The sequence below is a fragment of the Oreochromis aureus genome, linkage group 8 (assembly GCF_013358895.1).
Source record: "Oreochromis aureus strain Israel breed Guangdong linkage group 8, ZZ_aureus, whole genome shotgun sequence".
Taxonomy (NCBI): Eukaryota; Metazoa; Chordata; class Actinopteri; order Cichliformes; family Cichlidae; genus Oreochromis; species Oreochromis aureus.
Genome location: NC_052949.1, coordinates 26841388 through 26862898, shown reverse-complemented (window position 1 = coordinate 26862898; position 21511 = coordinate 26841388). Strand labels below are relative to the sequence as shown.

At 38.7% G+C, this 21511-nt stretch overlaps 1 protein-coding gene across 1 annotated transcript; it reads left to right on the top strand.

The window, feature by feature from the left end:
* Positions 1-4168: 4168 nt before the first annotated feature.
* LOC116330890 (myosin heavy chain, fast skeletal muscle-like) lies at positions 4169-20622 on the top strand. The gene is made up of 38 exons (XM_031753351.2): positions 4169-4372; positions 4546-4689; positions 6017-6173; positions 6255-6282; positions 6365-6479; positions 6560-6652; positions 6731-6794; positions 6873-6971; positions 7106-7209; positions 7290-7428; positions 7620-7738; positions 9645-9794; positions 9874-10044; positions 10140-10446; positions 10537-10619; positions 10707-10794; positions 10890-11007; positions 11079-11202; positions 11755-11891; positions 11977-12232; positions 12315-12557; positions 14057-14233; positions 14314-14459; positions 14544-14634; positions 14732-15121; positions 15666-15792; positions 15872-15990; positions 16557-16753; positions 16851-17034; positions 17135-17300; positions 17705-17829; positions 17924-18232; positions 18323-18526; positions 19236-19361; positions 19465-19635; positions 19726-19926; positions 20007-20138; positions 20505-20622. Exons 1-38 carry the CDS (start codon positions 4169-4171, stop codon positions 20520-20522), a joined length of 5826 nt encoding a protein of 1941 aa, XP_031609211.2. The 3' UTR covers positions 20523-20622.
* The last annotated feature ends 889 nt before the right edge of the window (positions 20623-21511 follow it).

The window sequence follows — 21511 nt, the reverse complement described above, 5'->3', positions numbered from 1 at the left end:
TACAGAACATCAACAGTGTCTGACAGTCTTGTTGTAAAGTGACAGGAAAAAGCGCTTGACACAGCATGTGAGAGCTACTGCACTGAAAGCTCGTTAACAATAATCTCAGTGGAAGGGTATGAGGTATTCCATATTACACAAGAACTGGACCAAAATCCAGTGACATCAAGTCTTCTGGAATGATAAATCCAAATGTGATTACATGTTTTTTTCCACATTGTCATCAACATGGACACAGGAGGTCAGAAGAGAGGTACAACAATACGACATCTGTTACATAAATAGTAATAATAAAAAATAATAATAATACTATAACAATGTATTGTAAGAAAATAATACTATGAAATACTAGTAATAACTGATATTAGTAATATTATGTAAAAAGTGGTCTTAAGGCCTCAGCTTCAGGCTGTTCATTACAGTTGTCATCATTATTACAGGCGAGAAAACTTGAAAGAAACTACAAGCTGTCTGCTCCCAAACAATTTTTACACCCCCTTCTGCAAGTACCACAAACCTGTCTATAATACAGTAACACTTACAGTAACACTTCTGTAACACTTAGAGCCATCAAGATCAATCTATTCATCACTGATGAAAGTATGCAATTAATGAATCCAAATGTACCAAAATTTAAAAAAATTATTTTCCCTCTAAATCTGCTTAGGTTTGAAGTAGATTACTTCACTAAAACATTTAACTTCACATGATGGGCATCAATCTGGTGTCTTTAAGAGAAAAAAAAAGAACCTGTGACATTGGCAGGTGCTGTGGTTTAACTATCACTGACAAGTAAAATAACATTCATTATAACGCTGCTTCAGTTAAATCACACAGCGCAGTAGTTATGCTGACTTATTTTAATAAAACATGTCAGACTTAGTTCAGTTTTGCTCTTTTAAAATCTGCTTCAAAGCTCCAACTGGCTTTTTTATGAACACACAATGAAAAAAAATCCACAGCGTTTCAATAAACGATTCAATTTATGAAAAACATTTTTCTTGACATCTTGGTAATTAATTCTAGTTCAGTGTGTCCATCAAATGACACCAACATAATAAACTGAGTGACCTCTCCTTTGCAGCTCTTTATTTAGACAACTTGAACTTGTTTTGACATTAACTCATAAGCCCTGAGATTTTGCCATCTGTTGCATTAAAGATTAGAATGAACTCTGGTTGTAATCCGCTGCGTTCAGCTGTTCCTTCTGTGACTCAAGATAAGGTGCTGTTTTACATTTCTGAAGCAGGTATTCAATAACGTACATGCAAGTTATAATAAAGCCAAATGAAAGGCAGTTTGTGGCCATGGTGATAATCTCCATGGCATCGTTGTCCCTTTGAGGACAGTTCCTAAGAATATCTCACTCCTGAAACAATCCATATTTAAGAAAGGGGCAGCTAATACCTGGGTTCACCGGCTGCTTGTTCGAGATTTAGCGCCTCACTTGTCAATTTATATCCATCTAATCTCCCTCTCATGACGCTGTTACTGGTTTTTAAAATAAGTGACAGTTTAACAGCCTATTATGACCCGTTTCCTTGGCATGATTAAACACCTGGCACCATCTGCCTGCATACAGAAACATTATACCAGTTATGTTAAAATGTTGACGTATCTGATGTAGCTAAAGTTGCTCAGCACAACCTAGTTAAAATAAAAATTATACATTGATTTGCATGCCCAAGCAAAACATGACTTGTGGAGAAATCCTTGTTGGCAAGCACAGCGGGAATTTGTCACTAGGTTGGTGCACATCTCAGGAGGGGCTTTGGGACACTTTCTTTACAGAAACTCTTAATCTTTTAGTTTTTCTGGTTGGCGCTTGGGAGCTCCTTCCATAGATTCTCTATAAGATTGAGGCCTGGAGACTGGTAAGGTCACTCATGACCTTTTCTTTTTAGTAGTCTTGACCATAGGTTTTGGGTTATCATCATGCTGGAAGACCCCTCTGCAGTGTTCTGGCTGAGGGAAGGCAGTTCTCATCCACTTTTGTGGTAAATGTCCCTGTATATTAATCCTGTATCTTTATCAGAAAATAGACTCAAAGGAAGTTTCCACCTCCATGCTTGACCATGGGGATGGTGTTCTTTAGGTCATACTCAGCATTTCTCTTCCCCCAAACACAGCAGGTCAAGTTTATGCCAAAGAACTTGTAGTTCTTCTATGTGTTTCTTCTCAGTTGTGCTTGCTATCCTGTCTCTCTCCATTAAAATGAAACTACCATAAAAATGAGAGACTACTCATTTCTTTGTAAGTGAGCAAAAGCACAAATTTAGCACGAGATTGAAGAATTAAATCCTCCACTGTATACCCTCTGATCTCAGCCAGAATGGACATATTTTTCATGAGGTTTCTTAATAGTCAATAAAATGTCTTTCAAAACTTTTTTGCATTTTTTAATGTACTATCAAGGTTAAAAAAAAATTTTTTAAAGCTAAGGCAACCTCTTTCTGCACTAAAGTGACATTGGGTTTTTTTTGTTTCTGTTGCATCTGTCTTCAAGTGTCTCTCAGACATGATTCTTTGGGACAGGAAAAAAAGAAGCCTCAGAATCTCTAATGTGACCGTTAGTCCACTGTAATCTCTAAAGCCATCCCAGAAGGATCCTGCAGGAATTTCTATTTAGGGCTTTATCAGCTATGACTTTATTTATAAGCCTGTCATGACTATCAGAAGTGTCACCGCGCACCATTAATGGTACATTTCAAAACAATAAGCTTTGGAGACAGGGTAGTGAAAAATACATTTTGTTACATTGTTCTGAAGACAGAAATCCTTGCCATGACATACAAAGTGTATTCACCATATGAATTTTTGAAATATGTAAAAATGTAACAAAATCAAGACATAAAATAAAACACAGTTTTACACTTTTTTTAATATTATTGTTTCATGACTTTATTTGTGAAAAAAATTGTGATACCACACTCATGTTCATCTGAAACTGGAAAATTAATACACACACAAACACACACACAATAGAAACCGTAGAAAATTTTTCAGTCAGCTATGCGTTCTAATGAGCAGTGCCAAATCCATTTCTAAATTTCACATAAGTAAAAAGTTAGCTTACAATATTTTACTCTTAATGTCTTGAATTGGATAAAAAAACAAAAAGTAAACTAAACAAAAATCTACACCCTCTTTTCTAAAGTTTTACTCATAAGGACATAATAAAAATCATTTGGTTCTTAACATGTCTTAATATTAGATCCTTATACAAATACATCATCAATCATTATTTGTTTAATAAAAAAGTAACCCTCACTGCTTCCATATGAATTAGGAAGAATTAAGAGTAGTAGTAAGTATCAGGTGATGCTTGTACTTGCAGATTGCTGCTTGAGCCTGGTTCTGCTGGAGGTTTCTTCCTGTTAAAAGGGAGTTTTTCGTTCCTACTGTCACCAAGTGCTTGCTTAAAAGGGCTCATTTGATTGTTGGGGTTTAGTCTGTATTTTGTAGTGTATTGCACACACACACACACATTCCAGTTGTAAAATAAAATCAAAATTCTCATAATTTTCAGTAATGAGATTTGACTTGAGCAGTGACTGCTTTGCGTTTAATAACTTTGTGTACCATCAACTATTACTGGCTTCCAAATGCATTCTTTGAGCTTAAATTGTTCAAGAGCTGCTTTTAAGTCTAGACACATCCTTAATGTCAAATCCAGTTATAATCTTGGAGATCAATGCCCAAGATAACAAACACTTGGAAAGTTTATCATCTGTGTGAGCTGTATCTCTGGCAGAGGTCACCCTCCTTTGGCATTCATTCTTTTCTTGAGCTGCAGTTGCTCCACAGCGTGGATTTATAACAAAAGCTCAGCACCAACTGCATGACATCACATGCCAAGCTAATCACTTTTCTCCACCCATGTTCAATGGGGGATTTGACCTAAATATAGTTGTTTGCTGTCTATGCTAATGCATGTTATAAAAGCAGTAACTGCCAACTCTTTGGACGTTTTTCTGTTTCATTGTCTTCTGGCTGTGACGGCTACTGACTTAACCAGCAGGAGCTCTGATTCAGGTGTGTCTAGGAGGAGCCATACGCAGATTTTCTGGGGTAAGATTTGATCAGGATGATGATCAAATTCATTAATAGATCATCATTCTAACATTAACCCTGGATCTTTTAGTCCCCTGGGGTGTACACTGCAGAGATGAGTTCAGACGCTGACATGGCTGTTTTTGGGGAGGCCGCTCCATATCTGAGGAGACCTGAACGAGAGAGGATTGAAGCTCAGAACAAGCCCTTTGATGCCAAAACTGCAGTGTTTGTGGCAGATCCAAAGGAGCTCTTTGTTAAAGGCACATTGCAAAGCAAAGAGGGTGGCAAAGCGACTGTTAAAACTCTGTCAGGACAGGTACATCTGCTCTATGTATCTCTATACTGGAGATTTATAGGCCACGTTGGCACATTTTATTTAGTTTGTCCACTGATGAGCTTTTTAATGTACTTTACATTACAGAAGTAATATAGAGAGCAGGCACTAACTTCATATATTCTTAATGACAGTGTCTTTTCTTACCATCACAGGTTGTAACAGTGAAGGAAGATGAAATCTTCCCTATGAACCCACCCAAGTTTGATAAGATTGAGGACATGGCCATGATGACACACCTTAATGAGGCGGCTGTGCTGTATAACCTCAAAGAGCGTTACGCAGCTTGGATGATCTATGTGAGTACTGCACTATTTAGATATTGTGGTCATTCCCAGACAATGCCTGACAAGCTGCTGCTCAACTGAAGCATGCAGACCAACAGCAGAGGTGCAGTCAGCTGAGGGTTTATTTGGTCTGACAGTAGCTACTTTTTCTTTTCTTTTTGTCTTTTTTTTCCTCTTTGAGGTTATAGAAAAAGTCTAGGGAAGTGTATACCTAGATCTATCCTTGAGTATCTTCCTGGACAAGTGAGCCTATTCTATTTTTCAAGAAGTGTTATAAATGAAACTAAACATAAATTTTCATTATTTGCAGGCCAAATGCAAGTTCACTGGCAGACAGACTTAAGCAAAAAGCAAACTTCATTCGGGCTGATCTCAGAGTCCAGAATTGCACCATCCATTACAAGTTGAGGAAACCAAAATTCACAAAACTTCAGAAACAGACAACAGGCTTCAGAAACTTGGACAAAGAATGAGGGAAGGACAACCTTATCTATACATAGGACACAGCAAAGTAACAAGAAGCAAGTGAAGATAATCAAAGACAATGTGTCACGAGGGGAAGTAAAACCAAATGTTAAGCATAAATTTAAAAAATAAATAAATGGAAACATAAATATAAACAATTTATTTATAAATAAATTTGGAATATATAAATAAACTTTAAAATTGAATTGGCACAGGAGGATAAGATAGTCAACAATGAGGGAACAAATTAAACTCTAATTAAGAGCAACATGCAACAAGAACTACAAGTTCCCAAAAAGCTAAATAAAGAATAAATAAAGAACAATAAACAAAACTATAAACACCTAGCAAACACCTAGCCTAATTTTGTCCAATACTCATAGTTTTAAGTGATGGAATTTTAAAAAATGGCAGCCAGTCCAAAATCCAGGTAAAATGTATGTATAAATATAAAAATGACATTACTTAAGTCATCTAATGAATGATGACAGTGTGAATCAAAGTATCTTTTATTCTAAAAGGCCAACCTAAAAACTATCCAGTATTATTTACCAGAAGAAAGAAAACAATACATTTGAACCATAAACAGAACAACACAAAAAGAGAAAATCCAATTAAATTAAATGTTGTATATACTTCTGACTTTAGAATTAAGACTTCATAGTTACCACTTACACGCCTGTCCTTATAATCCATCACATCCTCTGTCATGAGAATCAGTGTCACCTGTGTCCTAAGCTGCCTGGTCAACAACATACATATATGGTTTGCTTTGAGACTAATTTCACCAGGCAGACTAATTAAAAAGCAATAATTATTATGTCAGATAAAGCTAATAAGCCCCATTGACTACAAATGTTGCTTTTGGTTGTAGACCTACTCTGGGTTGTTCTGTGTCACTGTGAACCCTTACAAGTGGCTCCCAGTGTACAACCAGGAGGTGGTGGTAGCCTACAGGGGTAAAAAGCGCCAGGAGGCTCCGCCACACATCTTCTCCATTTCCGACAATGCATATCAGTCAATGCTTACTGGTAAGCTTAAAAGTTATATTTACCATTTTCATGTCATCCAGTGCACCTCTCTAACATGACTGTTTGCTTTTTTTTTTTTAGATAGAGAAAACCAGTCCATCCTCATCACGTAAGCTGCACTCAAAAGATGGTACAACAGCCTGTCTTTGTTACTTGATAAAAGATTTCTGATTGCACTTTATGTACTGTAGTGGAGAATCCGGTGCAGGAAAGACTGTCAACACCAAGCGCGTCATCCAGTACTTTGCGACAATCGCAGGCTCTGGGGACAGGAAAAAAGATGCTGCTGTCACTGGAAAATTACAGGTAATTTTAAAATATATGTGGACTATTCATCAGCTTGTCTATATTTTTAGTATTTTACATTGTTTGTTGTCTTACTTAAGGGGAATCTGGAGGATCAAATCATCTCTGCTAACCCTTTGCTAGAAGCCTTTGGAAATGCCAAGACTGTCAGAAATGATAACTCTTCACGCTTTGTAAGTAAAGACTTTTTTATTTATTTTCATTCTTAGTGTTCTTTTGCGCTCCATAGATAATGTGATTTACCTTTTCAGGGCAAATTCATCAGGATCCACTTTGGAACCACAGGAAAGCTGGCTTCTGCTGATATTGAGACTTGTGGGTATTAATAAGTAATAAAATCTTGTCAGGATTTGTTCTATGCTTTATTAAGCTAATTTTGTGTGTTTTTGGTAGATTTACTGGAAAAATCCAGAGTAACATTTCAACTGGCCGCAGAGAGGAGTTACCATATTTTCTACCAGATAATGTCCAACAAGAGGCCTGAGCTCATAGGTGACACAAGAAATGACACCATTGCAACAAATATTACACATATATATATTATACAAATATTACACAATATTACATATACACAATGTGCGTATGGTGCAAGGCACTAAATTGAGGGCTTGTTATTTTCTTTCCAGAAACTCTCCTCATTACCACTAACCCCTACGACTACCCATTTGTCAGCCAGGGGGAGATCAGCGTGGCGAGTATTGATGACAGTGAAGAATTGATGGCCACTGATGTAAGTCAGATTAACGTTTCCTGCTTTTCCGTCACTGCTAACTTTGCTCTTAGATCAGCTCGACTTTCATGTGCATTCAGAGTGCTATTGACATCCTGGGCTTCACTGGAGAGGAGAAGATTGGCATCTATAAGCTGACAGGTGCTGTGATGCATTATGGGAATATGAAGTTCAAGCAGAAGCAGAGAGAGGAGCAGGCAGAGCCAGACGGCACAGAGGGTAATTGTTATTCATAATGTTCCACCTTAATGTTTTTACTTATCTTTATAAATATATATCTTTTGTGCTCATTATCATTTGTTTTTAGTATATGCAAATATAGATTTTAATCTTTTCAAACCTTAGAATCTCCTCCTCTTTTATCACACTCTGCCTTTATTTTTTCTTCTCTTCTCTTTTTCTTTGACAAGTGGCTGACAAAGCAGCTTACCTGATGGGTCTGAACTCTGCAGACCTGCTGAAAGCTTTGTGTTATCCAAGAGTAAAGGTTGGCAATGAGTATGTGACCAAAGGGCAGACTGTTCAGCAGGTAACTTGCAAATGTTATGTTTGTCATGAAGAGCTGTGTGGCAGGCAGGAGTTGGACCCAAGATGCAGGCACTCAGACTCGAGGGATGAACTCAAAAAACTCAGCTTTATTTGCTGACAGGGGAAAAGCATACAAAACTAAACTATACTGGGAGAATATAAACTTACACTTTGTAGCGAGGCACACGAGGAAACACACAGCTTGAGGGACGACGTGACACTGACTCAGAGAAACACAGGGTTTAAATACACTGGGAAGTAACGAGGGGAATGAGACACAGAAGGAGAGCACAGCTGGGGGAAATCAGGACTGACTAGACAAGGAAGCGTAAACTGAACACATTCACATAAGACACGGACCTTCAAAGTAAAGCAGGAAGTATGACACAGAGACGCGAACTAGACACGGTGGAGACAGCAACTAAGAAACACAGAGACGTAAACCATAAGGCAGAGGGCTCTAAGAACTGAAAGCCACAGAGGGAAACTCAAACATGCAGACACAGACTTACACAGAACAGAGGGGACACAGAGAAACATGAAGGGCAAGGGATCAAAACTAGAAACCATAGAATAACTCACACAAGTACAATAATACAAAAATCACAAAGAACTAAACACGCTGGGTCAGGAGACCCAGGACCCTGACAATGTTATTCCTCACAAGTGTTAATGGACACATAGAAAGGTTCATATCAGGTGCACAGGTGGAAATTCATCCTCTTATAATGATAACAATAATATAATAATAATAATAATAATAATAATAATAATAATGATAATAATAATAATAATAATAATAATAATAATACATTTTATTTATAGGCACCTTTAAAGACCTTCAAGGTCACCTTACATTAGTACAAAAAAATTAAAAATTAAAACATAAGGTAAATGAAAAATAAAAAACAAGTATGAAAACATAAAATCTCAACAAGGTAAAAATAGACTAACACGGAATCATGATGAAGGGTATGCAATAGTGAATAGATGGGTTTTAAGGTGCAATTTAAAAGTGGAGAGAGAGTTTGTAGTCTGGAGATCTGGTGGAAGTGCATCCACACGGAGGTGAACTTGAAGCTAATGGAGCTGTTTAAGAACAGGTGTTATATGTTCAGTCTCATCCTCTTATCTACTTTATTTTCAGTGTTTGCCTTGGTACAGGTTTTTGCAAAACTATTGGCACTAACTTAATCAGGTTTGTGAAGTTCATATTGTGTATTGATCATTTGTATTATTAGATGACAGCAGAGGCTTGTCAAAGGCCCAATGTCTTTGAATCCATCAGTTGTGTTGATGCTAGAATATAGCCGGCTTAGCTCAGTGCATTGAGTGGGCAACCACATGCTATATGACTGAGAGTGACCCGGGTTCGAGTCCACCCCGTGGCCCTTAGCCGCATGTCTTTCCCACTCTCTCTGCCCCCGCTTTCCTGTCGTTTCTTCACTGTGTCTATCAAATGAAGCTAAAAAATAGAATATAGCAAGAAACCCTAACCTTACAGTCCTGAGAACTCTGATATTTAATCCTGTACTTTGGGGAAAAAATAACATCTTGGAAAAATGTGGGTTAATTGTTTCTGATATGTGCTAGAATTACTTTTTTCATGTTCCCTGATTGTTAAGACCTTGTAGAACATTCTGAAATGACAATTGTATGTATTTTGAGAGCTCAGGGTTGAAGTTTGTGTTCATCAAAGAGGACGGCAGGCACATGTCTTCTGGACTAAACATGGCATGTGAAATAAGTTAAACATCTAGCAAATATAGAGTCCTATGGTTTTATCAAATTAACAGTAATCTTGCTCTGTTTATAGATATTGTCTTGAAGTGTGTTGCGCACAACAACCTTACAACATGATGATATAAAAGTTGCTGTTGAAATCTACAAAATGTCATTATGTACAGGTCTACAATTCTATTGGCGCTTTGGCCAAATCAGTCTATGAGAAGATGTTTCTCTGGATGGTCCTCCGCATTAATCAGATGCTTGACACTAAGCAACCTCGGCAGTTCTTTATTGGCGTCCTGGACATTGCTGGATTTGAAATCTTTGATGTAAGTTTTTCTTTCTATGGTCCATCTATGATTATTTGTAGAAAAAAATAAGCTCTATAATAAATTCCATGTTTTGCAGTATAACAGTCTGGAACAGTTGTGTATCAATTTCACCAACGAGAAACTGCAACAGTTTTTCAACCATCACATGTTTGTGCTGGAGCAAGAGGAGTATAAGAAGGAAGGCATCGAGTGGGAGTTCATTGACTTTGGGATGGACCTGGCTGCCTGTATCGAGCTCATTGAGAAGGTTTGTTTATTCAGATGCAATATGACCCTGGGCAAAGATCCAGAAAGAAATCCCTGTGATCCCAACAGGATTTTCTGACTCACTATCTTCAACAGCCAATGGGCATCTTTTCTATCCTTGAAGAGGAGTGTATGTTCCCTAAGGCTTCAGACACGACCTTTAAAAACAAGTTGTATGACCAACATCTTGGAAAATCCAGCAACTTTCAGAAGCCCAAGTCTGTCAAAGGCAAGGCTGAAGCTCATTTCTCTTTGGTGCACTATGCTGGGACTGTGGATTACAGCATCACAGGCTGGTTAGACAAAAACAAGGACCCGCTGAATGAAACTGTCGTCCAACTCTACCAGAAAGCCAGCCTGAAACTACTGGCTTTCCTCTATTCTAACTATGCTTCTTCTGAGGGTAGGAGTATGAATACCTAATATTTTATTCTCTATTAAAATTGCCAGTTTTTAATATTCTAAATACATGAAAACAATGATTATTTTAAAGAAAACACAGGTGGAAGTGGTGCTGTTAAGAAAGCAGCAAAGAAGAAGGGCGCATCGTTCCAGACTGTGTCAGCCCTCTTTAGGGTAACTTTGTGCTGAAAATCTGATCAACAAAATTCAGAAAAAATATTCTGATTGAAAAAATAAATCATCACTGATCATCTCTAACAGGAGAATCTGGGAAAGCTAATGACAAACCTGAGGAGCACCCACCCTCACTTTGTTAGGTGCCTGATCCCAAATGAAACTAAAACTCCAGGTATTCCTCATGACATTTCAGACTATTTCACTTGTACTGTATGTATGGCAGCCTGAATACAGCCTAAGGAGTGTGTGGCTCTACCTGACTTGTAGGGATTATGGAGCACCATCTGGTCATCCATCAGCTGAGATGTAATGGTGTGTTAGAAGGAATCAGGATCTGCAGGAAGGGCTTTCCCAGTCGGATCCTGTATGGGGATTTCAAGCAAAGGTAATAAACAAAAGTTTGTTTTTCTGATAATATTTTAAAAATTTTGTGTAACAAGAGATTTCTTTGTTTAGGTACAAAGTACTGAATGCCAGTGTGATTCCTGAAGGACAATTCATTGACAACAAGAAAGCTTCCGAGAAGCTCTTGGGATCTATCGATGTAGATCACACACAGTATAAGTTCGGACATACCAAGGTAATTCACTTTGAGTGTAAGTGAAGGCTTCGCCATATGTGAAATGATATATGGTGAAACTGAAATTTACTGTAGGAATGGAGACAGTATTTATCACACATTGCATTTTCCTACAAGTGAACAGTCCCCCTACTCTTACGTTCAAAGTTCACAGTTCAATTGTTGCTACCTGGCTAGCCCAGCTACTCCCATCTCATGTTCGTATACCACTAAGCAGATTTTTGGTAGCACCAAACCTTTGCCCCACAGTCAAACAGACTCCAACATCATCTTGTTCAACTATAGTCAGTAACAGTAATCCAAGTACTAGTGAAGAACTGTTTCAGGTGGCTAGTTTACTGAGGTTGCAGAACAAGAACTACAAATTACTACTGCACTTCAAGATATTGGATACAAAGTAGCTCCACTGGGTGAGGACCGCCCTGAAGAGGCAAATGATTATTGTTCTGTTGTTTTTTGTAACCAAGAAGTTTTAGTATTATTGAGAACAGAGGGTCTGAACATAGTGTTGTAGTTTTTAAGAGACATGCCGATGTTTCTTTTCTTTCGTAGGTGTTCTTCAAAGCAGGACTTTTGGGTCTGCTGGAAGAGATGAGGGATGAAAAACTTGCCTCTCTCATCACAATTACTCAGGCTTTGTGCCGTGGCTTTCTCAGAAGGAAGGAGTTTCAGAAAATGATGGCGAGAAGGTAATCAAAATTAGGCCAGAGTAAACTCAAGGTCATTGGTCAGCACACTAAATACAGTAGAACTTTTTGTTCCACCTCTTTCCAGAGAGTCTATTTATATCATTCAGTACAATATTCGCTCTTTCATGAATGTGAAACACTGGCCATGGATGAAGCTTTACTTTAAGATCAAGCCACTCTTGAGGAGTGCTGAGACTGAGAAGGAGATGGCCATGATGAAAGTTGAATTTGCCAAGTGTAAGGAGGATTTAGCCAAAGCTGAGGCTAAGAAGAAGGAGCTAGAAGCCAAAATGGTTTCTCTACTTCAAGAAAAGAACGACTTGTATCTACAGATTCAAGCTGTGAGGAGAAAAACTATGAATTTTGTAATATATGAGTCGAGTGCAGTCTGCATAAATGCTAAATGTGATTTTTGTTAAACAGGAAAGTGAGAGTTTGGCAGATGCAGAGGAGCGATGCGAGGGACTGATAAAGAACAAGATCTTACTGGAGGCTAAAGCCAAAGAACTAAGCGAGAGACTGGAGGATGAGGAGGAGCTGAACGCTGAACTGACTGCCAAGAAGAGGAAGCTAGAAGATGAATGCTCTGAGCTGAAGAAGGACATTGATGATTTGGAGCTCACCTTGGCTAAAGTGGAGAAAGAAAAGCATGCCACTGAAAACAAGGTGTGTTTTTGGTGGTCACCTAACCCTGTGTACTTTAAAAGAAGGCACACTCAAAAAAATAAGTCATTGGATGAACGTAACTTTATCTTGCCACTTATATTCCATCTAAACAAATCATGTTATATTAATCCATCTTGGTTGTGTTGTGTCAACACGATATATGTGTGTAGGTTTAACATAATATTAACAGTAACATTCAATTAATTTGACTTTTGTTCAACCAACATGTTTGTACCACGTTAGTCTAATTAGATTTATTTAAATTCATCTTATATTGTTTAAACACTTTGGCACATCAAAAGTCAGTCTTGTTACATGAACTAGTAAAATATTTGTTTGTTACACCAATGATAATCTTGTTGAATGAATGAAATGTAACTTATGTCTGTAGTACATGTTGTATTCATATTACATAATGTTCAACAAAAATAAGATTCAACGGATTTACAGCAGCTTCCAATCCACCCATCTTCTTATCTTTATCTGGGCTGCAGAAGTGATAGGGTAACAGGGGCAGGGTACAGACTGGACAGGTCGCTATCATACAGAGACAAACAACCATTTGCACTTCAACCCCCTTGGGGTAATTTAGAATAACCAGCTACCCTTACAACTGCATGACTTTTAACTGTGGAGGAAACCAGAGTACGCAGAGAGAACCCACTGCAAACTTCGCCTCATTGTGGAATTGAACCCAGGATATTCTTGCTCTGAGGCAACAGCACGAACCACCATGGCATTAATCTGTCGATACAGACTTAACAAAAGTAGGAAAGCTATGCTTGATGATGCTTTATGTTGTTGTCCTTGACAAGTTAAACCATACGAAATAGTAACAGCATACACGTGGTGTGGTTGTCTGCCTCTTGTAACCCCACTGATTTTCCTGTGGTTTGACATCTAATGTGATCTTGTGGATTTCGTGAGCTGACTCAAAAAAGTGAAATTGGGTGGTTGTTACATGCACAAGATCCAAACTTGTAATTTGAACTAAATAATTCCATGTTTCTATGGTGAACGTAATTAAATCATGTAGCATCTGCATGAAATTCAGCAACAATTTGTTCTTGTTGAGATGACATCATACAATCTAGTAAGAGTGGCTGGATCCAGGCAACTAACCACTCTTACTAGATTGTATGATGTCATCTCAACAAGAACAAATTACGTTGCTGAATTTCATGTAGATGCTACATGATTCAATTACATTCACCATAGAAACATGGAATTATTTAGTTCATATTACAAGTTTGGATCTTGTGCATGTAACAACCACCCAATTTCATTTTTTTGAGTGCAAAATTGACTCATTTTGAAAAAACATAAATAGTTTATCATGTGTTTGTCAGTTTCCTTTGTTTGTTTGTCAATTAGAAGAACAATAAAAAATATATATATATTACGCAATCTGATTGATTAGAGTTGCAGTTACGGTTAGGGTCATCACAGATGACAACTTCGACCTCAGAAGGTTAAGATACGTGTTTTTACACATTCAGGTGAAGAATCTGACAGAAGAAATGTCGTGTCTTGATGACACTATTGCTAAGTTATCCAAGGAGAAGCTGGCCCTCCAAGAGGTCCACCAGCAGACACTAGATGATCTGCAAGCAGAAGAAGACAAAGTCAACTCTCTAACCAAAGCTAAGCTCAAGCTGGAGCAACAAGTTGATGATGTAAGTCTATATAGCCAGTAGTTGGTGGTTTTTAAATCAAACCACTCATCATGTATAATGTGTATATCCCCATGGATTAGCTTGAGGGCTCTCTAGAACAAGAAAAGAAAGTTCGAATGGATGTCGAGAGGGCTAAAAGAAAGCTTGAAGGAGATCTGAAACTGGCTCAGGAATCCATAATGGATTTGGAAAATGGCAATCAACAGCTGAAGGAGCACCTCAAAAAGTATGTATGGGCACATCGTTGTTTAGGTATAATTCTAAGCTCCTAATGCTTGCTTATATAAATAGATACGATTTTGCGCAACAGGAAAGACTTTGAATTAAGCCAACTTGTGTCAAAAATTGAGGATGAGCAAAGTGCAGCTGTACAATGTCAGAAGAGGATCAAGGAGCTTCAGGTACCTACAGCAGAAATCTGGTGAATTCTTTTTTTCAAATATCTTGAAATCTTAAAGTCAATGAATGTTATTGGGGTTTTTTTGTTGCTTTAACAAGGCATGCAATGAAGAGCTGGTGGAAGAGCTTGAAGTCGAGCGTGTTGCTAGGGCCAAGGTGGAAAAGCAAAGGTGTGATCTTTCCAGAGAGCTAGAGGAGATCAGTGAGAGGCTGGAGGAGGCTGGAGGAGCCACGACTGCTCAAGTAGAGCTGAACAAGAAGCGAGAGGCTGAGTTTCAAAAATTAAGACGAGACCTCGAAGAATCGACCCTACACCACGAGGCCATCGCTGCAGCTTTAAGAAAGAAGCACGCTGACAGTGTGGCTGAGCTGGGAGAGCAGATTGACAGTCTGCAGAGAGTCAAGCAGAAGCTAGAAAAGGAGAAAAGTGAGTACAAGTTGGAGAATGATGACCTGTCTAGCAACATGGAGATCATGGTCAAAGCAAAGGTAAGCTAAGTTAAGACATTCATACTCATGAATACATATAATAATATAACATCACCATTGCCTACATGATGCAGGTTCCATGTGTTTTCTGCAGCTAATCTCAGCAGATCATTTAACCTTCTGAGATCTAAGTGGTCATAACCTTAACTCAGTTAGGGTTATCATCTAATTAGTCTATAACTTAGACCTCAGAGGGCAGAGTTGTGTGCATTCAAACTGGAAGGATCCCACAAACTTCTACACTTACACTACAGAGACAATGTGGCTTGATCATCTGGACGTAACAGTCATTGCTCTTTACCTCTGCCCATTTTTGCCCACATCTTGACTCCTAATCAACTGTTCCCTCACTGTTTAAAGTTCCCAAATTGATATCATGTTTTGCCGTATCATTATATATAAAGATACCAATTTTGGTAAGAAGTTTGGCCTCTGAAAGTAAAGTGGGAATAGTGCATTCAGAATAATGTCATCAGCAATTAGTTGATCTTGCATATAATCAGTATGTTAGAAATACAAATAAAACTGTTATCCATATTATCAGATTAATTATGAAAAGCTGTGCCACTCTCTGGAAGACCACCTGAGTGAATACAAAACGAAACATGATGAGAACACACATCTGATCACTGAAGTAAATGCTCAAAAGGCAAGACTTCAGAATGAAAATGGTAAGCAGCTGATTAAAAGGTTTATGGAGTGAAAGTGCTCTTGTTTTTTATGCCTCATTTTCTAAACCCTCTCAAACAGGTGAGCTCTCTCGTCTGCTTGAGGAGAAAGAAGCAATACTGTCTCAGATGTTGAGGTCCAAGCTTGCCTTTACCCAGCAAGTCGAGGAATTGAAGAGACAGGTTGAGGAAGAAATAAAGGTTTGTTTCCACGGTGCCTATCGGTACCTGTTAAGTTAGTGCTAAGGTATGCTATATCTTAGCATAGCTTAGATTAGATTAACTTAACTTAATTCAGAAGGAAAGAAATGCATTCATTATCTTGGTCCCCTAAGTTGGCTCAGTTAGAGTTTTTTTAACTGTTGTGGAGAACTGGTCTCCTACACTGGTTTTAAAGGAAAAGTCAGAAGTTTTGCAGAATAGGTTTGTTTACTAGTGGATAATTAGCATAAGACCAGTCTGTCTGTGTCCAAAGTTAAAAAGCAAAATGTAACTAGCCTAGGCTAAAGCTAAATATAGGACAAGGAGCAATACTATTCAAAGAGGTACAGATGTTTTCATCTTTCGGCTTCTAGTCTTCCTATTATTAAAACTAACTTTAACAGCTTTAGCTTTGTTGTACAAATATTTCTATCTAACACTCTAATAAATGTACTTATACTCATATTTAAAAAAACACCAAACTTGCCAATGTATACAGTGACAGTATTATTTGACCCTTTATGTGTAGTTTTGTAAATAAAAATCCAAATCTGCCTCCGTGTCAGGCAAAGAATGCCCTGTCCCATGCTCTTCAATCTGCCCGCCATGACTGTGATTTGCTAAGGGAGCAGTATGAGGAGGAACAAGAGGCCAAGGCTGAGCTCCAGAGAGGAATGTCCAAGGCCAACAGTGAGGTGGCTCAGTGGAGAACCAAGTATGAGACTGATGCCATCCAGCGCAACGATGAATTGGAAGAAGCAAAGTGAGACTTTTTCTCAAACACATAGATATGTAGATTTTTTTTTTTTAAATTATAGAATAAGAAAATTGCCATTATTGTGGATTCCCAACTTTCTCAGGAAAAAGCTTGCACAGCGTTTGCAGGAGGCTGAGGAGGCAATTGAGGCTGTGAATGCCAAGTGTTCGTCTTTGGAGAAGACAAAGCAAAGGCTGCAGGGAGAAGTGGAGGACCTCATGGCTGACGTGGAAAGAGCAAATGCTCAAGCAGCTGGTCTGGATAAAAAGCAGAGGAGCTTTGATAAGGTCACTGAAGCATCTTGTAACCCACTGCTACTAACAGTCAAAGCATTTCATAAAGGCCCAGATTCTGCCTTAGACAAACTACTTTTTCTGTTTTCTATAGATTCTTTCCGAGCGGAAGCAGAAATACGAGGAAACTCAGGCTGAACTGGATGGTGTACAGAAAGAGTCTCGCTCCCTTAGTACTGAACTCTTCAAAACAAAGAATTCTTATGAGGAAGCATTGGACCAGCTCGAAGTCCTCAAACGAGAGAACAAAAACCTGCAACGTATGTAGATGATTTCTTAAAGATGGTTCATCACATTCATTTACCCATGCAATCATCCATGCATTCATCTATGTATCTGTCCATTCAATCATCCATCGACTGCTCACAGCAGCTGTGATCGCCTGCTGTTTAAACATCATGTTTGCAAGAGGCAGCCAATCAGAAGATGGTTGGCTTGAAGAGAGAATATCCTTAAAATAGAGGTATTAAAATGTTGATGAACTAAGCGGTAAAGTGTAAATAAATAAAGATTATTTTGAACTGAATCATGCAAATCTACTCTAGTAGTGCAGGAATAAAATTACTGAGCTCAGATTTACAATAATAGCTCCCTTTTTAGAAAATAACTGATTATTTTTCATATGATCAGTAACTGAGCGTTACATGTTGTTTTACATATATAGAAGAAATTTCTGATCTGACTGAACAGCTCGGAGAGAACGGCAAAGCCATTCATGAGCTGGAGAAGACTAAGAGGCAAAATGAAACTGAGAAGACAGAGATTCAGACTGCTTTGGAGGAAGCTGAGGTGACCTAATCTGATTTTTTTTAGACATGATTCACGCAAACCTTATTATTCTTTTTTTTCCCTTCTGTGTAACTGTTCAGTCTTTTTACTCTAGGCTTCTCTGGAGCATGAGGAATCCAAAATTTTGCGTATTCAGTTGGAGCTCACTCAGGTCAAAGGGGACATCGATCGCCGGGTGGCAGAGAAGGATGAGGAGATTGAGCAGATGAAACGCAACCACCAGCGTGTTTTGGAGACAATGCAGTCAGCTCTGGATGCTGAGATGCGCAGCAAGAATGATACCGTTCGAATTAGGAAAAAGATGGAGACTGACCTCAACGAGATGGAGATACAGCTTAGCCATGCCAATCGACAGGCTGCTGAAGCCCAGAAGCAGCTGAGGAACATACAAAGCCACCTCAAAGTAGAATATGAAACGCCACTTTAAGTACAAGATTCATCAGTTATGAATCTCTAATCGTGGGTAAATTAGACATCGTCTTTCTCTCTGTAGGAACAAACCATTCACCTGGATGAGGCTCTGCGGAACCAGGAGGACCTGAAAGAGCAGGTGGCCATGGTGGAGCGCAAGAGCAGCCTGCTACAGGCAGAAGTGGAGGAGCTGCGGGCTGCTCTGGAACAGTCAGAAAGAAGCCGGAAATTAGCTGAAGGGGAAGTAGCTGATGCCTGTGAGCGAGTCGGGCTGTTACACTCTCAGGTAACTCGTAAGAGTGAAAAAAGCTCTTTTCTTTTTTAGCTTTAAATCCAGTATGTATGCTATGGATTTAGCTTTAAATCCAGTAGTGTCAAGGTGTGTGCTGTGTGGCAGGCAGGAGTGAGGACCCAGTCGCAGGACTCAGAAACAGATGGTTAAACTCAAAGCGCAGCCTTTATTCCTGGGAAACTCAGATGCCAAAGTACAGAGAACCAAACATAATAACTGGAAACAGAGAACTAAGAGGCTAGAGACTATGAGACTAACAAGTTACATTTAAACCAGAAGCACGGAGGAAACACACAGCACGGTGAGGGTATGTACGTTAACGACGCGACAGCAAGGAGTGAATGACAAAGGACTAAAATACACAGCGGGGTAATCAGGGAACAGGAGACAGGAGGGAAACACAGCTGGGACAAATCAAGCAGGACGACACAAGGGAGGCAAAGCTAGAAACGCTAGCAAAGCACGCACGACTATCAAAGTAAAACAGGAAATATGAAACATACGCACGGACACAGACTCAGAGACCCAGACACAATAATACCAAAATACAAAAACTCTTGAAATATAGTGAAATATCTGCAGGTGGGTAATGGGGCTGCTGATATAATATTAAATATGTTGTTGGACTTGTGAGAGTTCACGCATGAATTGTTAGCACAAGTTTGCTTTTATTGACGGCTGGTTTGTTGTCATTTGGCTGCAGAACACCAGTCTGCTCAACTCTAAGAGAAAGCTGGATGCAGATGTCAGCCAGCTGCAGGGGGAGGTGGAGGATGCCATCCAAGAGGCTCGTAATGCAGAGGAAAAAGCCAAAAAGGCCATCACTGATGTAAATGCCGTTATCCTTGATTTTATTCAGCAATCTTTCATTTTCCATTTTTCAATGACAAAGTAGACTTTGAACATCAACCTAACCTCCTGTGCAAATGTAGGCAGCAATGATGGCGGAGGAACTGAAGAAAGAACAGGATACAAGCAGTCACCTGGAGAGGATGAAGAAGAACCTGGAGGCGTCTGTGAAGGATCTGCAGCACCGCCTGGACGAAGCAGAGAACCTGGCTCTGAAGGGGGGCAAGAAGCAGCTTCAGAAACTGGAAGCACGGGTATGATAGCCTTTCATAAACAGTACCTGAGAAGCATCACTTAGAACGACGACCACAGTTGATGCTAAATTTGTTGAGTGCTGACTTTAGGTGCGTGAGCTGGAGGGGGAAGTGGAACTTGAACAGAAAAGAGCTGCTGATGCCATAAAAGGAGTCCGGAAATACGAGAGGAGAATCAAGGAGCTCACTTACCAGACTGAGGAGGACAAGAAGACTGTTTTGAGACTACAGGACCTCGTAGACAAGCTGCAGCTCAAAGTCAAGGCTTACAAACGACAAAATGAAGAAGCGGTAAGATCTTCTCGTGAAGTGAAAAATTTGATATTCTCATCATTATTATTCGGTAGCTAAATGTCAGACTTTTCCTACAGGAGGAACAAGCCAACGTTCATCTTGCTAAGCTGAGGAAGGTGCAACATGAGCTGGAGGAGGCGCAGGAGCGTGCAGACATCGCTGAATCCCAGGTTAACAAGATGAGAGCTAAGAGCAGAGAGTTTGGAAAGGTAACGTTAGAAACCTGAATATTTTGTTTTCTCCTGCAGTCATTCACATTTACATTATCAAGCTGTGTTTAACCACTGGTTTTGCACAGAGTCCAAAAGCATACTTGTTGCCTATGTATGGCCTAACATGGATGGAAACGGTGGGAATGGGCATCAGTGGCTACAGAGAGACTGCAGCAGGAAAATAAAAAGAATAATAAGAGTGGATTATTTTAGATTTATATATATATATATATATATATATATATATATATATATATATATATATATATATATATATATATATATATATATATATATATATATATATATATATATATATATATATATATATTTTATTTTATTTTCCTTTTCTTCTTGTCTCAGGCTGCAGAATCCGAGTAAAACTTCCAGCGATGGCAGAACATATTAGCATAAATGGAAATGAAGAAACGTTTGTTGTTTTGCTGTGAAACTGTAGCAGAATAAAGTGATTTAAAGCATAACTGTTGTTTGTTTGTTTTTCTCTGCGTTCAATATCAGCCATCACAATCAAGTGCAATGTTCCACCAACCCACGCAACAATCACAATCTTAATATTTCATATTATATCTTAATATTACCAGAAATAAGTGGAAACTTTTCCTTGATGTGTTCATGAACTAGTAACTTCTTTTTGTGGTGCTAATTAGCCAGCTAGCGACAGCACTCTAACAGATAATCAGTTTCACAGAAGGAGTGAGAGGTTTATATATAAACTCCTATGTATGTGGGCAGTTAGCATCTAATTAGAGCAACTATTTGCAGAGATTAGGGCAAGGCCTGGTGACATTTACATTCTGTGTTAAAATGTTTAATCTTCACTGTCACTCATCTACATCTACTTAATCCTTGGAAGGCTCTAAAGGATTACTTCAAGATGGACTATCAATTAGGGTGTGCCACTCAACTCTCCACAACACATGGATCGTGTTTTTATTCATTTTCACTGCCTTAAAGTCCTCATCATTACAGGAATTGAATTTGTCTGGGGGACAGACTGAAAGCCAAAGTCTGACATCAACATGTTATATATCAGAAAGACTGAACAGAGTCAGAATAAGACACTTTCCATTCATTTGGTTACATTTTTTATTGGTTTTCCAGCATTTGATGAATTCCAAGAAGTTTTTGTCCTGTCTCATTGGTAATGTCATTTGAGCTTTGGTTACCTCATGAACTATTTTTGCTTAATACTTCAACAAGTTCAACAGCTAATTGATAACACTGCCTGCTTTTTGTTTTCTGCTGAGTAGTAATAGTCTGCTTGTGGAGATTGCTGCTATCAGTTAGCAGCAACACAGAAGCAGAACACTAAGCAACATTTCTTCTTTATGCCAACAGGAATCCTGATC